Raw genomic sequence first — 22,735 nt, 5'->3', positions numbered from 1 at the left:
CTGGGGAGCTCCTGGCGGTGACCAATGGCTGGCGGCCGGCGCGCAGGGGGTGTGGCCGGGGCGCTCCGGAGCAATGGCGGCGGAGGCGGAGCCGCCGGGCGGGGATGACGGAGAGCGGCCCGGCCGTGAGGGGAACTGGGCGCCTGCCGCGGCCTCACCCTTCCCCTGCCCGGCACACCGGCCAGCGCTGCCCTCGCCCTTCCCCTGCCCCTGCCCGGCACACCCGGCCAGCGATGCCTGGCCACGGCGGTGGCACCGAGCGGCGCCCGAGAGCGCGTTGGCCTTGGCAGTCCCTGTGGGGCTGCTTGGCGGGTGGTTCTGGCAGGGAGCTGCTCCTGCAGCATTGAATGCTTTTTTATTATAGATTTATTCTATTTATCCTGTGTGATCTGACGGTTGTGATAAAGGATACGGAGCTGTCTGAAGCCATGCTCTCCCGGGTGCCAGTCGGGCTCTGCAGTGTTGAGTGTGGCACTGCAGCTCATGTAACCAGGGCAAGTGTTTGTTACTAAAACCTTCCCATTGAGCACTGCTTGAACTACATGGTTGGTTTTATTTGGGGGGAGACTTCCTTGTATTTATTTTCTTTCCACAGCAAGCTAATTTGCTAATAAAAGTGTTGTGGTTTCTTTTTAAAGTTTTGTGTCTCTCTACTCTCTTTCTGGTACTGCATGTGCTATTTCTTATTTATTTTCAAATGTGGAGGAGCAACTTCATTAGGAAGTTGAGGGTTTTTCCCCCCTCAAATCCAGAAGATCTAAACACTGTGCTAACTACACTCACAGTTTGGTCAGTAAGTCTAAGAATTATACACCTAAATAGGGAACAATCAGGTGTTAAAATAAGGCCTTCATGAAGCTTTTCTTAAAATAACATTTAGAGAGGATTTGTTTGAAATATGTAAAACACAAATTCCTGAATTTGTTGATCATACTGGTTTTACAGAGCATGTGGCCTGTGCATACAAAACTCGAAGTGAAGCTTTTGGTTGAGGGGTTGTACATTCAGATCGTGGTATGAATTATGGGGGTAAAGATGTTTAAAGATGCCCTTACAAGTTCCACCCGTACTTTTTTTTAAGAAGCTGGGAATTGCTCTCCCATAGAACTTGAAGCCCCCATCCCCAAAACAATGGAAAAAGCATCAGGGGATGCATTCAAGAATGCATTTTAAAGGTTAAAAGAAATGTCTTTAGGATCCGAGTTGCCTTGTGGGGTTTTTTTCCCCTTTGAGGGAAAAGTTAAAAAAATATCACTTCAAGTAGGCCTGATGAGGTACTTTTTTTCTTTTTCTTTTAACTGTGACGGTTATTTGCTACAAACCGATGGCAGGGATTTTATACCGAATGATTTTCTATCCTGCCGTCCGTGCGGGGTGGGGAGCGAGGGGCGGGCTCGGGGCTCGGTGCTGGGCCCGGCCCGGCTCCCGGCGCGCCCCGCGCGCCCCAGGACTACAAGTCCCGTCATGCCCACGGGCCCGCCCGGACCGGCTGCATCCGGGTCCGGCCACTGCTGCGGGCGACTCGTCGCCATTACGGGGCAGCGGCGGCCGAGCCGGGGCCGGTGCGGCGCCGAGCAGCCGGTGGGTGCCGGGGTGGTGCCGACCCCTCGGGCGGCAGCAGCGCCGGGCCCCGCGGGGCTCCGTGAGCAGCTCTTCTCTTCCCCGCGCCCGGAGCCCCGCAGGCCCGGCCCGGCCTCCCGCGGCCTTCCCCGGTTCGAGCGGAGCAGCGAGAAGATGTCGCCATGAAGGAGGCCGAGTCCGCGCTGCGCCGCCCCCGCCGGTCGCCCCCGCGGGCCATGAGCCTGGGCCCCCGCCGGCTCCGCCAGCGCCCGTCGTGCCCCCCCGCCCAGGGCCGCCGCTCGCCCGGGGCGCCCGTTGATGCTGCAGAGCCCGCCCGGCGCGACCCCCGCCGCCCCCGCCATGGACAAGAGCAGCCCCTGCGGCTCCGGTGCGCCCGGATCCTCGGCCGGCAGCAAAGGGCAGCAGCCGCGCTCCGCCTCGGCCGGGCCCGCCGCGGGGGAGTCTAAGCCCAAAGGCGGTGAGAGCTGGAGGGGCTCCGCGGGGAGGGACGGGGGAGCGTGGGGCTGCGGGGACAGGCGGCCTTGTGCCGCCCTCGGGCTTGTGGCAAAGCTGAACTTCGCCGTGCCGGGTTGTTTGTGTCTCAGCTGCGTTTAATAGGCGGCGTTTCAGGTCACTGCCTGTTTTTGGTTTCTTTTCCCTTCCTCTTCCGGCTCTGCTCACTGTTTGGGATTCCTGCTCTCCTCTTCCTTTAAGGATTAATGCTTTATCTTCATTAGTGTTGGAGTAAGCAGCTTGAGAGCTAAAGCCCCGGTGCTATAGTAAGAACGTACATTTGCAGTGCCTGTGAATAGAGCCCTTAACTTTATCTTGTACCTGTGGTGCTGCACCTCACCGGGGGGGGTCTGGTATCCGTGCACAGCGTTCCCCTTGCCCCGGTGTTTCAGTGACCTGCTTTGAGGGAGCTCAGGGTTAGCTGGCTGTTGTTTGCTCATCTGGCGTTCAACCCAAAGTGTCTCACCTGGGATTGCAAACAGCTGGTTCTGCTGACAGAGCAGTTTGTCAGAAGCCAGTGTGGTTCCTGTCATCATTTCAAGGTAATGCCTAAGCTGGTGATTTTAGTCCTGGAAGTATATGAGAGAGTGTCAACAAGTTGCTACACCACCATTGCTGTACTAATTTCCTTCACCACCATTGCTGTACTAATTTCCTTCCTCCTCAGTGGTTTGTTTCAGCTCTATTACTCGAGGCCTCTGAGAAGGCAGCAGTGCACTCCAGAGGGTTAACAAAATACGTGTCTTGAAGGTGTTTGTTGGCTCCTTTTTGGACCTTCTAAGCATGGTCATGTCCTGGCTAACCAAGTATTACCTGCTCTTCACCTGTATTAATTGGCCTTCCTCAGGATTGACAGAAGTGGGACGTGGGAGGTGACTCACCCACAGCTCCCCAGGCTGTGGTGTAACTGTGCAATTACAATGAAATTTTAACTTATAATTCAAACACTTGGAAGTCTTTTTAAGAAGAACTTTTTCTGTCCCTGTCTTGCCAAGAGACACCTCCTCACTCCAGCTTCTTTTGTAGCAGTGTGTGATGCTCTGTGGAGGATTGTTCACAGAATACAAACATCCTTCAGGAAGGGGTTAAGATGATTTGTGCTGTGGCTGGTATCCCTTCGTGTAGAAGACACAATATCTGGACTGAGGAAGGGTGTAAAAGGCCTGTTGTTCTAGCCCAGAATAAAAATGTTAAGGGATTTTTGTGGAATGTCACCTTTCACAGGTTTGAAATAATGGCACTGGGAGCACAGGAGCAGTGGGGAGAGGAATACTGATGACCGCTCTCTTCTACTCCAAAACTTTTAATTAAATAATCACCAAAACTTTTTAAGACCCCTTTTTTTTTTTAATAAAACAGAGGAAAATTTTGTCATAGCACAATTCCACTTCAGTGATACTTGTTTCCAAACTACAGTAGTTTGGCAGGGGGATGAGTTGCTTCCTTTACAGGGCATCAAAGAGAGCTGGACAAATAATAATCTCTTTTCATAGGAGTAGTTGTTTATTTAGGAATATTTTAACTGGAGGGTACTGAAAACTGAAACTAAAAGATATCCTTGATGAAATTAGGGCAATCAACTACACAGGATGCAGCTGGTAAGACTGGCTATGTTTCATAGCTGTTGGGTGTAGGACAGTGGCGTGTCACCATATGGAATCTTTTTCTGGAGTTCCTTATCGCTGTCCTTGTAGCTGATGTGGTGCACCCCTTTAAGGACAGTTGTATGAATATATATATACACACATATAGGCTATATATAATAGGAATATATTATATATATGTATAGGATGTGTTCTGGAAATCTTGCATTTCCTCTGAAATGGAAGGTAATCCTATGCAGCACAGACCTTTCTCAGATGGTCACTAGGTTAAATCCAGTCAAGCATTTGCCATTTGATGCTTTCCAAAGTTACCTGCTGTAACTGTCCAGCTGAGGAAGTGAAGAAATGCATATTCCTCTACCCTTATGGTAGCTTCTCTTTCTCTTGCAGTGCAGCTGGAAATTGGCTAAATAGAGTACTGGATTCCCATGTATTTGTGGAAGTTTAGTTCCTCCTATCTTTCAAATTTGGCCTCAGAGACTAAATTAAACTGAAAGTTTCTAACAGAAAAGTTTCTTTCTGTTGTATTAGTGTGCCAACAGGAATCATGTCCAGTTAGAGTGGAATGAAGTAGTTAAGGCAAATAGGCTTGTTGGGGTTCTCTGCAGTCCTGTGGAGCTGATGGACAGTGTTAGCTGTCACAAACCTTCCTGGGCCTTATCACAGCCAGTGTGAGCCTGCTTGGCTGGGCTGTGAGAGCTCAGTCACTTCCTGCTCACTGGGATGTTTGCCTTGGCAGCAGCAGTGACCCCAGTGTGTTTTCATGAAACCTCCCTGTGGCTTTAGTGGGATCCAGACCCCTTATGCAACACTGCTGGCTTCAGCACAGCTCAGCAGAAAAGAGGGGGAAAAGGTGGAAGGAAACAGCAGTTCTCACCCCAGTAGCAAGCCAATATTGCAGCTCCAGTGCCCAAGTGGTCACCTACAGCTGCTTCTAGCGCTGTGAGCTTCATCTCCCCTCTCTGGATCTTTGGAGATACAGGTCCTCTAGCAGCAGGAGAAACCACAAATCTTAGGGCTTGCTCCAAAATGACAGAAGAGTTTTATTGCTAGTGTTTTTAAATTATACAAACAGTAGTTTTTATAAGTTTTTTTGAGTGTGAATATGTGGATAAATCCACATAATCTGTCTGTGTGTATGTGTATATATATATATAGGTTAAATGCCATGAAAACAGCAAAAGGACTAACTGGGGACCTGAGTGAAGAGTAAGTACCTCGCCAGTGCACTGGCTGTTGCTAACTCCTCGTTTGCCAAGAAAAGAAGCAAAAAAGAAATGACCAAATCCAAACTTACCCTGCTTAAAACTGGGATTGCACAAGAGAGGATGGCAGTGAGAATCTTCCATTTTTCTCTGTGCCAGAGTGCAGCCACTCCTGCCCTGCCCTTGGTGGCAGTGCTGGGGTGGATGATAGAAAGCAGAGCTCCCTGACATGTGGCATGCTGAAAAGGCATTGCTTAGATTCAGGGTAGGGAAAAGCTGTTCCAATTTACAGATGCATTCTCCAAGCTCCTGGTTGTCTGCTGACCAATTTCATTACTGCTCTGATGGACCAGGCTGCTGCTGAGGTCAGTTATTCTTATGGTGGGGGGGGGGGGGGGGGGTGTGAAACTACCTATCTGTAAAATCAGGTGTGAAGCATTGTTAGACTGTTGTAGGGTCCTTCTAAAAAAGGCACAAGTGGAGAGTTCTTCCTTATAAAATGTGAGAGTCGCTGAAGTGACTCCCAAAGACTCTGGGAGGTGCCTTAAAAGGACCCATGGTATGACAGGAATGTGTGTAAACCATCTGACTGACAAATTTGGTGGTGAGTAACTCAATTAAAACTTTAAGTGGCAGGAGATTCTTCTGTCAGCTCCAGGGGTGAGCTGTTCCTTGTTCAGGGACTTGTAAACACCCACTTTAGACTGACTTTTTTGAGTTGTTTCTTTTCCCCATTTGAAGATGGCAGAGAAACTGCAAAATGGTACAGGCACAACAGGCATGTGCCTCTCTAGTGCATTTGCTGAAATTACAGATAGAAGAGGGTGGCTGAGCTGACAAGTTCTGCTCCTGAGTAACTTAAGGAGTAGTCTAAACTGCTTCAAAACTACTTAATTTTTTACCAGAGACTCTGAGGTGTTGGTTATTCCTTCTTCCCTACAAACATTCTCAAAAAAGGTCTGTCTAATCATTCAGCCAGACCCTGGTCACACCCTCAGTACTTGGCAGCTTCTGGTGTGTTTTTTCCTGATAACACTCAAGCCATGTCCTTTTAGCCTGATGTGCATTAAAGCACTGCCAGCTCTGCAGGCATGTGTTTGAGTTACACAGCTGTGGTTCTGACAGAGTTGGTTTAATTCTGAATTAAAGGATCAGCCTTTTGAATAGCAGAGTAAATTACCAATTCTGATGATGAAGTTTGTCTGCAATATGAGCCTGTCACACTGTGTAAAAGTAATGATAGTGTCCTGTTTTAGCTGTAGTTGCAGCCAGAGAAGTCTGACAAGTGCAAGAAACAGCAGACCAGCACAGAACCTGGTCCAGGCCCTTTTATTGCTCAATTTATTCTTTTGAAGTTGGATCTTCAGTGATATGCAATAACACACAAACCATCCTGTTGTCAGCTCACCTTTTCTGGGGGATGCAGGTAGAAGAAAAAACTTAAAATAACAACAACAAAAGATACTTTATGTGGATGATGCCGTTCCAGCTGTTTTAAATGCTTGGGTAGATGGGAAGTGGTGCTGGGAAAGGGAAAAACTGGGAGCACTGGCAATGAAACTGCCCATATGAGAAACATGATCCTGAATCACAGTGATGTGTTTGCCTGCCAGGAAGATTTATGTTAAGAGGTGCAGGGGAAGACTGCAAAATGGGAAAAGGGAAACTAATGGGCTTTTATAAAGTGCAACTAGATATTGTGTGAGGTGTTGCTGTTTGTGTAATGTTTACTGGGTATCCAGAGTGACTTTAGGGCTGGCTGGTGTGGGTAGATGTTTTGTGGGGCCTGAGGAGTTCTGTTTCTGAGCTTATCACCATACCTCTGCTACAAATAAAACTTGGGGCAGGTGGTGGAAGTGCTGGGTTAAGCATCCAGCCCGCAGCCTTTTGTGTGCTGGGGCAACTCTGATCTTGTGTTAAGACTGCTAGAAATACCTTCATAGTATTAACTCTGTTCTAGCAGTTTGATTTAGCAGCTGTTGAGGCACAGAACACCCCTCTGAAGAGCTGGATTGATTTTTCTGCTCTTTATTCCTGCAGTTTTTTGCTTTGTGCTTCACCACTGTGTCCTGTGTTGGGGTCAGTGGTGTGCTAAGTACAGTTTTTGGCAGGCAGTTGTTGTTGCATAGGTTGGTGGACTTAGATCTTAGGTATGTGCCCTGCAAGGCCACAAAGCATTTGGTTTGTGCTTCAAGATCAGTTAGCATTTTTTGGCCTGATGACATAAAAGTCTTTTTAAAACATAATTAGATCTGCTGGGATCTTTTAATAAAAAAGTGCAGCAGTGATTGAAAACAGGCAATGGAAGCCTTTAAGAAAAGCACAGGCAGCAATGTATTTATACAGTGTATTTTATGTGTGATAAATATGATAAATGGCGTGTTTTAGTCAAATTAAATAAAAGAACTAGTTGTTGTCAGTTCTTGTAATGGGGTATGAAGATGTGATATGTGATGTTAATGTTTATATCTTAATGTACCAGGTCACACACTAATATTTGGTGGTGGCAATTCTAAATCTGGAAAAAGAAATTCAACTTTTTTTTGTAAAAGGTAGAGCACAGCAAATACCTGCTTTTAAGCTCTTTGACCAACTCTTTGGACAGTGTTAGGAGTGAAGTGATTTGAGTTGCTGGGGGATTTAATGTCCTGATAAACACTACTCTTAAGATAGTGAGTGAGGTGAGCTCATCTCTGAGGTGAATTTAGCTGAGGTGCAGTACATGGGGTCAGCTCTGAGGTTGCTGATTTGATTCTTCTTTTCTTTTCCTTTCAGATGGAAAGAATGCCAGTGGATCCAAACAGCGTTATAATCGTAAAAGAGAAACTTCATATTCCAAAAATGAGAACTTTTCCAGTCAGTGCCGTCGCTCCAGTTCACAGAAAAGCAAAGCTTTTAACAAGATGCCCCCTCAAAGGGGAGGCAGCGGCGGAAGTGGCAAAACTTTTAGCTCTTCTAATGGTGGAAGACGAGATGAGGTGAGAAGTGTAATGCCCTGACTCCAAGGCCTCCTTTCTCGGGGTGAGAGGATCACCCTGGCCTGCCTAGCCAGGTCTGCTGTGATCAGTTCCTGGGTTGGGAAGGGAGAGAGTGATAAGAGGTGCTAACATCGCTGAGGTGCCAGAGGGAGTATGAGCAGAGCAACTTGGCAACTACAGAAGAGGAGCTCTTTGCTCTGCTCCAAGAGAAAATGCCATCTGAGGAATGGGTGCCAAGACAGGCCACATACACATGATACAGGTCCTTTGTGAAAATATATAGTGACACAGTTTCACTGCCCTCTTCCTGCTGCCACACTATTTTTAGTACAGCCCAGGTGCCACTGGCTGCCTTGCCCACCTGGGTGCACCTGGTTCCTGTTCAGCTGCTGTTTCCCAACACCCCCAGGTCTTTTCCTGATGTTTTTTCCAGCTACTCTTTTCCAGGCCTGGAGCATTCCAAGGGGCTGTTGTGACCCAGGTGTAGACCTGGCACTTGGTGGTGTTGAACCTTGCACCATTGGCCTTGACTCATCAGTGCAGCCTGTCCTGATCCCTCTGCAGAGCCTTCCTGTCCTCCAGCAAACCTACATTCCCCCCAGCTTGGTGCCATCTGTGAACTTGCACAGAGTGCCCTCAATCCCCTTGTCCAGATCATTGATAAAGATATTAAACAAGACTGGCCCAAATACTGAGCTCTGGGGAACCCCACTCGTGGGGGCCCAGCTGGGTGTCACCCCCTGTCCCTCTGCTCCCTGGGCCCAGCCATCCAGACAGGTGTTTTTGCTTGCAGTGGTTTGCTTATCCAAGGCATGGGCAGCCAAGTTCTTCAGGAGAATGCTCTGAGAAACTGTGCCAAAGGCTTTTCTAAGGTCCAGGCAGACAACATCCACAGCTTTTCCCTCATGCACTGTGTCACCTTGTCATAGGAGGAGATCAGGTTAGTCAGGCAGAACCTGCCTTTCACAAACCCACATTGGCTGGGCCTGATCCCCTGGTTGTCCTGTACACTCTGTGTGATGGCTTGAAGGATGATCAACTCCATAACCTTGCCCATCTCAGAGGTCAGATTGACAGGCCTGTAATTCACCAGATCCTCCTTCCACACCTTCTTGTAGGTATGTGTCACATTTGGTGACTTCACTCAGCTGGGACCTCCCAGTTTGCCAGGGCTGCTGGTAAATGATGATCACTGCTGCCAGCTCCCTCCCTCCCTCCCTGTGGGTGGATCCCATCCAGCCCCGTGGGTGTGGGGGTGTCTGAGTGGCACAGCAGGGCACTGACTGTTTCTCTGCAGTGTGGGGCTTCATTCTGCTCCTTGTCCCACTCTTCCAGCTCAGGGGGCTGGGTACCCTGAGGTCAACTGGCCTTGCTATTAAAAGCTGAGGGACAGAAAGCATTAGGTACCTCAGCCTTTTTCTCACCCTTTGCCACTGTTTCTTTCTGCATCCAGTAAAGCATGGGGATTTTCTTTAGCTCTCTTTTTGTAGCTAGTGTATTTATGGAAGCATCTTTTTGTCTTTTACAGTAGTGGCCAGATTAGGTTCTAGTCAGGCTGTGGCCCTTCACTTCTTTCCCTGCTCAACCTCATTACATCCTTGTAGTCCTGTTGAGTTCCCATCCCTTCTTCCTCAGGTCATAAATTCCTTTTTTTAGTGAGTTCCATTTAAAACTCTCTGTTGAGCCAGGCTGGTCTTCCCTCGTTTTTTGGCACAAGAGGACAGCATGTTCCTGTGCCTTTAAGATTTCTTGAAGTATGTCCAGTCTGTTGGACTCTTTTGCCCTTCAGCACTGCCTTCCAAGGGACTCTGCCAATCAATCTTCTAAACAGGCCAAAGTTTGCCCTCTGAAGATTGATTGATTGTGTCCAACCAACTCAGGGGCACAAATTTACAGGTGATAGTGGTATAGCAAAAGTAATTGTATTTGCCTTGCTGATATCAAGGTAAAACCAGATTGAGGCTTTTTTGCTGATGTGGATCTAAGTACTGTAGAGTGTTTGTGGGCTTTAACTGATACTCTGGTTTCTCAGTGTTGGTGGATGAGCAGCACTTCTCACCCAGATCACTGGCTGAAAATTCACCTGCTTCCTCTGCTGAATTTTGATTTGTTGCTTCATTACATGAAAACTAACCAAAACAAGTACAGCCTGTGCAGACAGTAATCAGGCTTGTATTACTGTCTAATAAAAGAGTATTGTTGTGATTTGAACAACTTCTTCTTGACTGTGTTTTGCCAGCTTTTACATATCTTTGTGGTTGTTTTAACTCTCTCCTCCTTTTGCTCAGTGTGGGTAAGAGCACTGAGTTCTGCCTTTCAGGTTCTCATGCATTTCTAACACTGCACTACTTGATTTGCAGAACAGGGATGGGAGAAGGTGAGTGAGTAGATGCTGCATGTGCTGTGTGTTGTCACTGATGGGGCCTGGATGTCCACCTGTACTGATGCCTTGGCTGTAAACTCCAGCAATTTCTAACCAGTGCTGTTCTCTCTTAGGTAGCAGAGGCTCAACGGGCAGAGTTCAGCCCTGCCCAGTTCTCTGGTCCCAAGAAGATTAATCTGAACCACTTACTGAACTTCACCTTTGAACCCCGTGGCCAAGCAGGACATTTTGATGGGAATGGACATGGCAACTGGGGGAAAAGGAACAAGTGGGGACATAAACCATTCAACAAGGAGCTCTTCCTACAGGCCAAGTGAGTGGGAGATCCACAGGGCTCTTAGACTTCTGCAGAGACATGGAGCTGTAAGGGGTGACAAGCCAGGGAATTCTGTTTGGGCTTGACGAATTGTCTTGTCTTTTCCAGGATGAAATTACCTTTCTGTAGTGTTTTTAGTCATAATAACTATATTTTAAAGGGATGTTGTCTTCACCTATTTGCAAAGGTATCTGTTGGAGTGAGCCCTTTAGATACGAAAAAAATCCTCTGCTCAAATTTTCAAGCACAGCTTTGGGGCATAACACTCCTATTTGGGAATATCTTTATAGTTCTTTATAGAAGGTGATTGTTTTTTCTAGCAGTTGGTTTGTTGAGATAGAAGGGATAGCAGTTGCTAGATGAAAGCTAATCTGAATTTTTAAGTCCCAAAGGCAATTACTTATATGGGTCTTAGTTATTAAAATGCTAATTATTTTGTGGGCCTCAGAGTATGTAGTATAACCCAAATGATGATCAATGTAGTAACCTAGCAGCAGAATTCCTTTTTGACTGGAAATTTCCCCAGAATTTGAAGTGTGTTCAGGACATCCTATCTCTGATAATGTTAAAGATAAAAAGTATTTTCAGCATTGATGCTTCTGATTTCTCCATGATGTTTTGTGGCTTATTGTAGTGATGTCTATTTGCAGGAACCCCAATAGCTGTAGTTTGTGTGACAAGATTTTTCCCCTTGTGGATTGCCTGTTTTTTAATAGATCCCCATTGCAGCTGACTGTTTCCTACACGTTTCTGGAAAGCCAGTCTGCCTGGCTCGTTCTGTACTTACTGTGTGATGTTGTGTCTAACTGAAATTAGACACACCTGTATCCTGAAAATCTGGTTGTGAACTGAACTCTTGATTTCTTGTTGGTAGAAGTTACTGACTGCATCCAGCAGTTTTCTGCTGGACAAAGAAGAAACTGAGAGAATCCTATAGGATAGTTCTCAAAAAGTTTTTAGAAACAACTGAGTGGATCATCTGTCTCTTTGCCTTTCCCCAGCTGCCAGTTTGTTGTCTCTGAAGAACAGGACTACACAGTCCACTTTGCTGATCCAGATACCTTGGTCAACTGGGACTTTGTGGAGCAAGTGGTCAGTTGTGATGGGCTAGATTTTTTTTTTTTTTTCCTTCTTAAGAACCTCAACCTGTCTTTAACTACCTCTTTCCCTCTGTGATGTTACATAAAACTCATCTGTTTTTGAGTTGAGGCCTTTTCTGTCACTCCCACAATACTGGGAAAGATCTGTCATGGAATATATTATGAAATACTTTCATGACAGGAAAAGAGAAGTGCTAAAATCTATTAGGAAAATTAGCAGCTTCTTCTTGCTTTCGCAGATGGGAGCTCATCAAAAATAGTATCTGACATTCTGTAGACAGAGTCCTTGTGATCGAGATATTAACAGAAAACTTGGGCATGAGTCCACAGAAGAGGACTAGAGTGTAGAATTTTGAAGAATTTTTCTGTGCATAGGTGGCCTATCTTGCCTAGCAACAAAATGGAAAATCTCTTGAGAATTGTGGTCAGAAGTTTTGGGTTGCCTCAAGCAGCAATTTATATCTGCCAAGACAGTCTGGTGCATGGTGTAGGCAGAGAGGAGGTAGGCTTACTGTTACCTGTCACTACAAGAGAGCTGAAAAATCTAGGTGCTTGCTTGGCAGTTATGTCTCTGCCACACAGAGAAGCTACCAAAGTGTCTGACTAGACCTAGCATGTTCATGGAAGTGGGTAAGTTCAGTCTCACAGTTACACAGGGCTGCACAAGTCTGCTTGTGGGAGAGGCCACAGAGCTCGTTTGCCTTCTCTCTGTCTGCATTCTCATGATGAGGATGCTGCTGACTCTGAGATGAAGAATACCTGAAGGGAAACATGAGGAGACTTGCTTTTTAATGTCATTAGAGTAGAAATATGATGTAAGAAATAAGATGGGTTGCTTAGAACATTATTCCATGTGCAGTCTGAAGGTGTTAGTTCACAGTGCACTAATTTCTTGGTAAATAAACAGAGCCTAAGGAGCTGGAAGATAATATATTAGAGTAGATCTTACAGGTGGCTTATTCTGGATCCCAGGAACTGATTTCTGAGTCTTGTACTGTTCTTCTCATGTGCCATTTCAGCGAATCTGTAGCCATGAAGTGCCCTCTTGCCCCATATGTTTGTACCCACCAACTGCTGCCAAGATCACCCGCTGTGGGCACATCTTCTGCTGGGCATGTATCCTTCACTATCTCTCCTTGAGTGAGAAGACCTGGAGTAAGTGTCCTATTTGTTATGGCTCTGTTCATAAGAAGGATCTCAAGAGGTGAGATGATATTAATTAAATCATGCATCTTTCTGCAATGTTATTTTTACACTGCTAACCTCCTCCATACATTGCAGTGTTGTTGCTATGGAAACACGTCAGTATGCAATTGGTGACACCATTACAATGCAACTCATGAGAAGAGAGAAAGGTGTTCTGGTAGCACTGCCCAAATCCCAGTGGATGAATGTGGTTCAGCCTGTTTACATCAGAGGTGAGTGTATCTCAGTCCTGGTGGTTGGAATCCTTTTCCTGACTGTGACCAGGGTTTGTGTTGAGACAGTTAACCCTGGCTGCAAAACATGGGGCTTAGCAGCAGAAAAGCTTGATGATCACATATTAACAATAAACTTTCTACTCACACTGTTTTTCTGTAAAAGCTTTAACTTGTGTGCTGTGTCCCTTCAAGTGCCTGAACTGTAGACTCCTGCCTTCACAGACACTGCTTATAGTTTGATGTGCCCTTTGTATCCTGCATTCATTGGTTTGACTCTTGCTGCTTTTATTGGCTCTTCAGTGTCCTTAACATTTTTCCTCCTGACTCATTATACAGCTTCACAAAAATAACTGTCTCTGTGTCTAAACTATTTCAAGGCTGTAATCTTCAACAAGGTTTTCATCATCTTCACTTATCAACTGAAGTCAGTGAATGCTATGGGGAAATAATCAAAATTATTGCAAACCTTATTCCAAACATCTGTTGCCTGACATCTTCAGTTTTCTCCAGTCAAGAGTGTGACTAACTCATCATCATCTTATCTGTTAGTATCGCAAAAATTTTGTGACTAAAGAAATACTTTTACTGAACATTGCTGCTTTGTGGGCTGTCTTGGCTCACTTCATTTTGCAGTCACATTTAGGAAATGCTGCATGCATTTAAACTCTCTGGAAAAAGTCGAGTCTTCTAATGTGTGATGGGTATCCAACATGCAGGCTGTGGTCTCACATGCTTCTCAGTACCTGAAACTAGGTACTTGGGACTTTAAGTCTTTTCACAAAACAAACAGAAGAACAAATATAGGATTTGAGAACTCTAAAGCCAGGAGATTTACCATTAACTTGGTGTTTGTAGATAAGGTTGGACCCTTGAGGAGCAGTGAATATAGGGATTGTGTTAATATGGGATGCTGTGGTTGCTGTAAAGTAACAGCAATAGCAATGGTCACCTTTTGCTAAACTGCAATTCTTTAGCTTACTATTTCTGTTGTGCTTCTTGTAAAAACCTTGTAATAATGTTTTGTATGGATTTTTAATGCGTATGGGCATATGAACTAGTTTGAGCCAAGCCAGGGTGGCTTTGCAGAAATTACCAGCAGCAGTATTTTTGAGAGAAGAGGAAGAAGCTGCAGACTGCATTGTTTCAGGAAGCTTTGACGCCCTCAAGGCTTCTCAAAGGTGATGCTGCTACAGTGTGGAAGTTTAGGCTTCGTTTTTACTGATGTGTAGCAACTCAGTGGTGAAATGGCAGGTGAACTGCTGTGTGGGGGAGATGTCAGAGCAGCTATGTGACACCAGCTTGTGATACAATGCTAATTTGTGGAGTCTGTGTCAAACTCTTGCTGAGTGTTGTCTGCCCTGAGGGATTAACTCCCAAAAGTGAGCAGTAACTAAACTTCAGAAGAAGCAGCACTCCAAACTGGTGGCTCTGCATGCAGATATTAATGATTTGGTGCTCCTTCTGTGCAGATGACCAGCACAGTCAGTATTCAAAGCTGCTTCTGGCATCCAGGGAGCAGGTCTTGCAGCTGGTGATCTTGGAGGAGAAAGCAGCACTACTGAAACAGTATGAGGAAGAAAAACACACCCCAGAAGCCTGTTTCATTGAGGCAGCTATCCAGGAGCTGAAGGTAACAACCTCTTGGGAGCCTTCTGGTAGCTATATTTTTAAGAGTGTGCTGAGCATCCTTGTTCTGCTGTATGGATGGTGGTGGGTGATTATTCTGGTCTCTAGCAAATTGCTGGTGTTTGCTGCTGGAGTAGCATTATACACCTTGGAGGAGACTGTAGCCTTTGGGCCCCAGGTATCTGATGTGGTATTCATGATAACACAGCAGAATGGTTTTTATGGGATGGTATTCCAGTAAAGGAATGCCAGGACAAGGCTAAAAATAACTACAGGGGTGGTCTCCTGGCTTAAAGGGCAAATTGAAACTTGATCCCTTTGGATGATCTCCAGGAGCGAGAAACAGCACTATCTGCTGACCAGGATAAAAACAATGGCATTGCTGGACTCAGTGCAGCTGTGGAAGAATTGGTCCTAGAAAGCTCCAAAGCTGTGGAGCCTGCTGTTTCCCAAGAGAAAAAGGTGGGTGACAAATGTTCTCTGGCAGATCCTGTTAGCACTTAATTCTGCCACCTCACGCTGCAGTGTGTGGGGTGCTCGTGCCAAAGATTTTTGCAGAGATGATAATCTTTGAAGTAGGTGGTGTGGTACCAACTCTGTCCTCTCTGCTGTGGTAGTGTGATGTGGAATATCTCTCTGCATTTGATGAGGAGCTTGTGGAGCCTTCCTCTGACCTGGCAAGTTCCTTTTCGCCTCCTGTGGAAGTGGAAGAGGCAGTGCTGGATGAGGAGGAAGTACCTGAGGTGGACACTGTAGGAGAACATGTTATGAACACTGTAGAGGAGCCAAATCCAGCTGAAACAAGCTGCCAAGAATCTAAAGACACAGTTAGCAGTGGACATCTTGGCAACTCTCCTTTTTACTATTTTTATCAAGGTCAGTGCAATGAAATCTGGGAATCATAGGGGCAGAGATGCTTCCTTTGGGACCCTCCTTTAGGAATGTGTTTGTCAGTTCATTAGATGCAGCTAACCCCTGTGAAATAAAAGTCCTATAGGAACTCAGAAGGGAGCTTTAATTTTCTTAGTGGAGGATATCCTGAGGTGGGGAGAAGGGTACTGAAAATTAACAGGCAAGGAAGGAGTGATGATGATGTGTATGGCATTTGTGGGGTGCCCTCGTGGCAGGAAGGAATGATGACTCTGACTCCATGTTCTCAGAAGGCTGATTTATTATTTATGATACTATATAATATTAAAGAATGCTATACTAAACTATACTAAAGAATACAGAAAGAATACTTACAGAAGGCTAAAAGATAGTACTGAAAACTCATGACTCTCTCTCCAGAGTCCCAACACAGCTTGGCACTGGTTGGCCAAAGAGTCAAAACAATCACCTGTGGGTGAACAATCTCCAAACACATTCCAAAGCAGCAAAACACAAGAGAAGCAAATTAGATAATTATTGTTTTCCCTTTTCTCTGAGGCTTCTCAGCTTCCCAGGAGAAAAATCCTGGGCAAAGGGATTTTACAGAAAATGTGAATGTGACAGATGTGTTGCCTTTCAGCGGAGGATGGGCAGTGCATGTACCTTCACCCTGTGAACGTTCGATGCCTTGTGCGTGAATATGGCAGCTTGGAGAAGAGTCCAGAGAAGATAACTGCAGCTGTAGTGGAGATAACTGGCTACTCCATGACAGAGGTAGTTATTTTATCTTTTTATTAATTAAGGGCCTTGTTTTAGCAGGTTGGTCATTGTAGAGGAGACTTGATTCACTTCAGTAGTAAGAAATAATAAGAATGAATGGGTAGGGATGCTAATCTTTTAAGGGCATCTGTGGAAGGTGCTGGGCCTTATATTGCTTTTGATAAGTAGACTGCAGTATAGATTTTTTTTTCCTAGAAGGTCCACTACAAAAATAATTGTGTTGCAAATCTGGTATTGCAGAATTTTATTCCAGTGATGTCAGTGAGAAGGGAGGAAGAACATGAAAATCAGTCAGCAAGCTGGCGTAACTGCATCCAAGTCTGATTATGATGTAGCTGGTGGAGATCTTGTAATGTTTGATTCTGACTCAGGGCATCTGTCATGTGTTTGTAGTTTTTAAAGTAACTATTGTGTCACTGGTGCTATTTTTTTCCATTTGATTTGATGACTATTGTGCATTCTATTTCTGTTCATCACCATGGCTGCCTCTAGTCCTTGTGGTGATATATCACTCTCTCTTTATCAGGATATAAGACAGCGTCATCGCTACCTCTGTCACTTGCCCCTCACCTGTGAGTTCAGCATCTGTGAACTGGCTCTGAAGCCACCTGTCATCTCTAAGGAGACTTTAGAGTTGTTCTCAGGTTTGTTGTTGTTCTTATCCCTTTAATGGTAGAAAAAAGAACATACATTAGAGCTTTACTCCTCTTGTGCCACCTGTCTGGTGACTGCTAGGCAGAACAGCCCCAGCTCACCGTTTCACAGACAGCAGTTACAAAAAGAATAAAAAATCCCAACTGCTCGGAAGAGCATATGTTAAATGTACGCATGTTTTGTTACTAATGTGTTATAAGGCTGTTCTCAGAGCTGGAGGAAACCTTGCCAGAGTATTGGTGTGGGTTTTTTGATATCCAGCATTATGCATTGCTCCTAGATGACCTTGAGAAGAGGAAACGTCTGCGGCAGAAGAAAGCACGCGATGAACGGCGGCGTGAACGCAGGATTGAGATGGAAGAAAACAAGAAACAGGGCAAATGTAAGTGGTGATGGCACATAACTGGTGGATTTTCAGTCATATTTGGTTGCTGAGCTGATTTCTTGAGCTATAGGGTGAACTCTGAGGCCTGTAGTTTGTAGTGTGTACTTAGAACAAGATTACAAAGTATTAGGAACAATGTCTGTGTAATGAAAAACATAAGCTGTTTTAGGCAGGATGTTAAGTGATGTTATGCAATTGCTACATACTTGTGCATTTTGGGAGAGATGGAGGGCATTCAAGGGCACAGTTATCTCCATGGTGTACATAGCTCTCTGTTTTTATAGTAATCATGATATAAAGTGAAAAGTGAAGAAAGCAAAAAAAGGCCTAGAAACCGCTTCCATCCAGCAGCAGGACTTGTACTGGTCTCCAAATAGAGGGTGGAAAGAAATGAGTTGGCACCTCCTAGACTCCTGAAATGACTTGCATATTGACAGTCCTCCCCCACATTGTGTAGTGCTTTAATTTAAAATCTCTTTCTAGATCCAGAGGTCCATATTGCTCTGGAGAATCTGCAGCAGTTCCCTGCTTTTACCTCTTGCCCCGGAGAAGCTACCAGCGTTGATCATCAGGGCTTCTGTCAGTCTCCTCTTGGCAGAAGCCCTGTGTTTCAGACAGGTGAGCATCTGGAAAAACACATCACATCTAGCTCTTGATCATTCTTTTGGCATCTATTGCTCAGGTCATCATGCTAAACTTTCTTAATATTGATCAAAGACAGCTTCTTTTCAGAGAAGCTCAGCTGCTCTGTCCCTGAAAGTGTTCAAGGCAAAGTTGGATGGGGCTTGGAGCAACCTGGTGTAGTGAAAGGTGTGCCTGCCCATGGCAGGGGGGTGGATTGAGATGGTCTTCAAATCCTTTCCAACCCAAACCATTCTGTGATTCTATGATTCTTTCCTGAGCTGCCTGTGAGTTAATAAACAAAAGACAGACGTGGTTTAGAAACATTCTGTTCCTTTGTCTGCTTTTTGTTGCCTCTACCATGACAATATGAGATCTGCACTGAAGTTACCTCATTTTTTACGTGAGGCAGAAGAAAGGAAACAATTGACCCCAAAAAGGGAAGAAATTTGTGTTTGCCAGGAAAACACTGCTGGCATTTTTTCTTTCTATCCATCTCCATCTTTTCAATACATTATTCTAAAATAAACCTAACAAAAAGCCCCACCACCACCAGCTTTCCAAAATAAGTAAACAAAACCCCTCAAGCAAGCAAACAAACAAAAAACCAAAATAAATCCACAGGCAAACTTAAATTTTCCTTAAATAAAAAGATGGAGGAAATTTGAGAGATCCCACTGTGTGACTGATGGATAAAACCAATGAGATCAAAATGAGTAATTACATAGGATAATAAACTTTACTTCTGTTACATCCTGATAAGCAGCATAATGACTGCCTTGGCCAAGTGTAACTGGCTTTAATTCTCAGTTCCTTTCTCTGTAGAGTCTATTCCAACTCCACTGTCACCTGCTGCCAGCCAGGTCAGCCCATTGCTCTGTGGAAGCTTGGAAGAAGAATCTCCCTTCCCTTCCTTTGCCCAGGTAAACCATGTAGCAGAGTGAATCTTGTCAGAATTACCTGTGTCTTAGTTGGGGATTAGGCTGAGACTGTAATTGCTTCCCCTACAAAAGCAATGTGGGATAAATCTTAGGGAGACATCATAAGGTTTGAGTGCTTGAAGGGGTTTCTAGATTTTCTTGCCACTTAGAGGGTCTGCAGGATTGTTCAAGTATGTGGAATTTAATCATATCCTACAACTGTTTTGATAGATGTTGAGAGTTGGAAAGGCAAAACCAGAAACGTGGCCTAAACCTGCTCCAAAGACAAGAGGTAAGAAAATTTGGTAGTAATACTTCAGGTTCTTTACCATGCACCTAAATGTGAGAAATCTTGTAACTTCAAAAGAAGGATCTGGAGTGTGGAGGGGCATTTGTGTGGTGAAAGTTTTATACAGCCTTCTGCACGTCCTTCCCTCTTTCAGATGAGAACACTCTGGCACTCCCTGTGCCTGGAGAGAGTGATGGAGAAAGTGACAGCTCTGACCGGATTCCTGTGCCCAGCTTCCAGAATTCCTTCAGCCAAGCTATTGAGGCAGCCCTCCTGAAACTGGACAAACCGTCCACAGCTGATCATTTATCAGGTAAAGGGCAGGGGGAAGGGCAGGAAAGCTTTCTGAAGTGAAAAAATTGAGAATTTTCCCTTCTTCCTCTGCGAGAAGTCAAAGCGGCAATTTTAGGGACCAAAAATTGGCCAGAGAACAGTTCTGAAAATTGTCAGGTTTTGGGTTTCTGAATAGCTTCACTAGGGCTTCTGTCAGCTTAAAGCAGCCTCTTAGTGGGAGCTGGGATCTCCAACTAGCAAAGAGTCCTGTCAGGACAAAGGTGGCAATTGTGTTGGCCATGTCTCTACTGGAACCTAAATTAAGCTTTATCTTAAGGAAGTTCAGGTTATACATTTCTAAACTGAAATACCTGAGCTGCTGAACTACTACTTCAGTTTGACCAAAATGTCAAGGTAACTGCTAGCTGAAGTTTCAAATTAGGGAATGTGAAACAAATTGAGGTGAACTTAAACCTGGTGCTGGCTGGTGAAACTTATTTTTAATGCTCAGTTCTGATGTTTAGCTTTGGCTTCTGTTTGGAGACAGCACTGGATGATGGAGAGAGTTGGTTGGGAGGGCCTGGGAATTTCAGTGGAGTGTCTGCTCCACTTGTGGTTTTTCTGGACATGCATCAAAGTGATCCTTGTTGGAAAGGAAAACTGCTGCACACTGCAGTCCTAGGATCTGCTGTTGCAACAGCAACTTTACAATCATTAAGGCATGTTTATAATTGTGTTTCAGATGTGATGGAGTCTCCCTTAGTTCATCTGCAGTAATTTTTTTGTTAAACTCCCTGGTGTGCAGTAAATTGATAGTAAGTGTTGTGGATTGTAGAAGCCACTTTAGCCAGGGAAGACCATTTGTCATTTCTGTGTGATGTTCCTGTTCCATGATAAGAATGACAGTATTATTTTAATTCTTCACAGAGGAAAAGGGAGGCAAGAAAAGAAAGAAACAGAAGCAGAAGCTATTGTTCAGCACCTCTGTTGTTCACACAAAGTGATTCTGCTATTCAAGAGAAGTTTCCTCTCCTGGTTTTCTTTTATTTTTGCTTTGTTTTGCTGCTATAGTTTAAGTATTTAAATTTGAACAGCCTAAACTTGTTTTTCCAGGACTTCTAGGGGCTTCAGGAGGAAACCATGATAGCATATGTTGAAGTAACATGTTTTGATTCCAACTGCTTAATGAATTCATACTAAAACAGAGTTTTGGAAGTAACAACCCACAGACAAATCTGCCAAGGCTTCTAGTTGCTGAGTCAGTCCTTTGGGCCTGATAAGTAGTGTGAAAGTCCTTACAGGTGTGTGGCACTGCCAAAGTACTGCAATATTACCCAAGAGAAAAGGCAGGGAGCCTTTATTTTCATGTAGTTATTCATGGGCAGAAGTCCAGCTGACTGACAGTAGTGCTGTTGCAGTAAAGCTGTCAAACTGCTCTCTTGAGAAACTGGTTTTGGCTGCACTGGATACAGGCAAAACAGCTTATTGGCTTTAGAGTGTTAGCTGCTATATCTGTTCTTTTTCTAAAGAGCAAGAATTCCTCCTGTTCTCCTGGCTTGGAAAGATAAAAAGCTGAGGTGAGTGTAAAGCAGAACTTGGCTACTTGGTTTTAAAGTGGCTTGATGGTTTTTGTATTTCAAAATGGCACTAGTGGTAGAAGGAACCTCCTGACTTCTCTCAGTTGTTCAGGTCTGTTTTAACGTGGGTGAGTGAGGCTGCTACTTTTTGTTTGTTTTTTGCCAACCATGGGCTACTCATTCTTTTTAACCTGGTCATCTAGAATAAACACTCCCCTCTAGGGCTCCTGATAACCTTCTGAATGATGGTTTGACACTGGCTGCTCTTGAGTTGGAAGAACAACTGATAGCTGAAGTCTGTAGATAACTTTTACACCCTAGCAAGAAACTGGGGTTCTCTTGTACTGGGCTAAGGGCCTGTATGTGCTTGGTTCTGGGATTTAAGTTGATCTGTGCTATGAACATGTCTCCTCTGGACCCCTCCCTGCTCTTTCTTTGGGTGGTCACATTCTGCACTGCTTGTGGTTTGATTTGAGCTACTGAGTTAAGTGGTGTGGATTTTGTTGAATAAAATGAATTTTAGGTGTAATGTACCAGTCAAGGCCAACATTTGCAATAAATCAAACGCACACACGCTTACAGGGCTGCAGCTGAGCTGTCAGAGCAGCGTGGAGCCCTGGAACATTGCACAGGGTCACATTTTACCTTCCTGCTGGCAGAGTTAATTGCAGGGTGCTGGTAAAAAGTACCACTGAACTAAGGGAGGGAGACTGACAGTGTCTTCTGTTGTCTTCAGCCCCAGTGGCACAGACTTCAGTGTGCTCTGTCCCTCTGACATTGATCTGAGCAGGAAGTGTGTGTCTGAGACACCTGGAGTCAGGTATTCCAACACCACTGGCACTCAGTGGCTCTGTCCCTGTTTAAAAAGCTGATGTCAGTAGATGGGTGCTTGACTTCAGAGCAGCAGGCTCCACATGTGTGCCTCATGGGAAGCTGGTACCAAAGAGTCCATCACATGTGGCTGTCAACCAGAAAGAACAGGAGAGGGGGGAGGTAAAGAATACTTCCAACTGCTGCAGGAGGATAGAGGAAACACCTGCAAGACATTCTTTGAAAGCAGCTTGGCTTCACGCTTGGTCACAACTAACCCCACTCGATGAAAGACAGTACAGCTTGTCAGGGGACTGCAAAGAAACTAAGACAGGATACCTGACAGTGGTAACATGTCTTGCTGTCAACTTTAAATGCATATGGGAAAACAATTGGTGAGGGCAGAGAAAGCAACTCAGAGAGATTCAGATATGCAGTGAACTGTGGTTACAGCAAGTCATTTTAAGCTAAGGAACAGGAGTAACTACTTAAGTGTCTAACCAGTATCTGTTGTGTTCTGTTATCTCTGCACATTTATAGTCAACTTTTCTTTGCATTGGGAAGAGAGAATAGCTGGAGCTGGTGTAACTCACCTCCACATGTCACAGGCACTAGGATAAGGGAAGTGATGTGAGCAAGGCAGGCTGTCCCTGCTGCAGGGCTGTCCCCACAGGGACAGCATCTTCAATTGTATCTTGTTTTCCTATGGATTCGAGATAATACCAGCAATGCTACTTTCCTGTAATTGATTGGTGTAAACTTAATAAATATCTAAGCAGTACTTGTACCTATGAGTTTTATAATGGGGGGGATGGAGTTGAGCCTTGCACTCTGCCATACATTCCATGTA

General features: G+C 45.0%; 1 protein-coding gene across 1 annotated transcript; it reads left to right on the top strand.

The window, feature by feature from the left end:
- The first annotated feature begins 1,501 nt into the window (after positions 1-1,501).
- RNF10 (ring finger protein 10) lies at positions 1,502-22,666 on the top strand. Its single transcript, XM_084217582.1, has 17 exons — positions 1,502-2,038; positions 7,658-7,860; positions 10,357-10,556; positions 11,561-11,651; positions 12,679-12,863; positions 12,941-13,077; positions 14,550-14,710; positions 15,040-15,168; positions 15,324-15,582; positions 16,217-16,350; positions 16,883-17,000; positions 17,291-17,392; positions 17,879-18,013; positions 18,842-18,939; positions 19,168-19,228; positions 19,380-19,538; positions 20,426-22,666. The coding sequence occupies exons 1-17, from the start codon at positions 1,879-1,881 to the stop codon at positions 20,500-20,502; spliced, it is 2,409 nt and encodes an 802-aa protein (XP_084073708.1). The 5' UTR covers positions 1,502-1,878; the 3' UTR covers positions 20,503-22,666.
- Positions 22,667-22,735: the final 69 nt, after the last annotated feature.

This window comes from Fringilla coelebs, assembly GCF_963513975.1.
Source record: "Fringilla coelebs genome assembly, chromosome: 17".
Classification (NCBI taxonomy): Eukaryota; Metazoa; Chordata; class Aves; order Passeriformes; family Fringillidae; genus Fringilla; species Fringilla coelebs.
The sequence above is the reverse complement of the archived record's forward strand: the minus strand, read 5'-3'. Positions and strand labels throughout refer to the sequence as shown.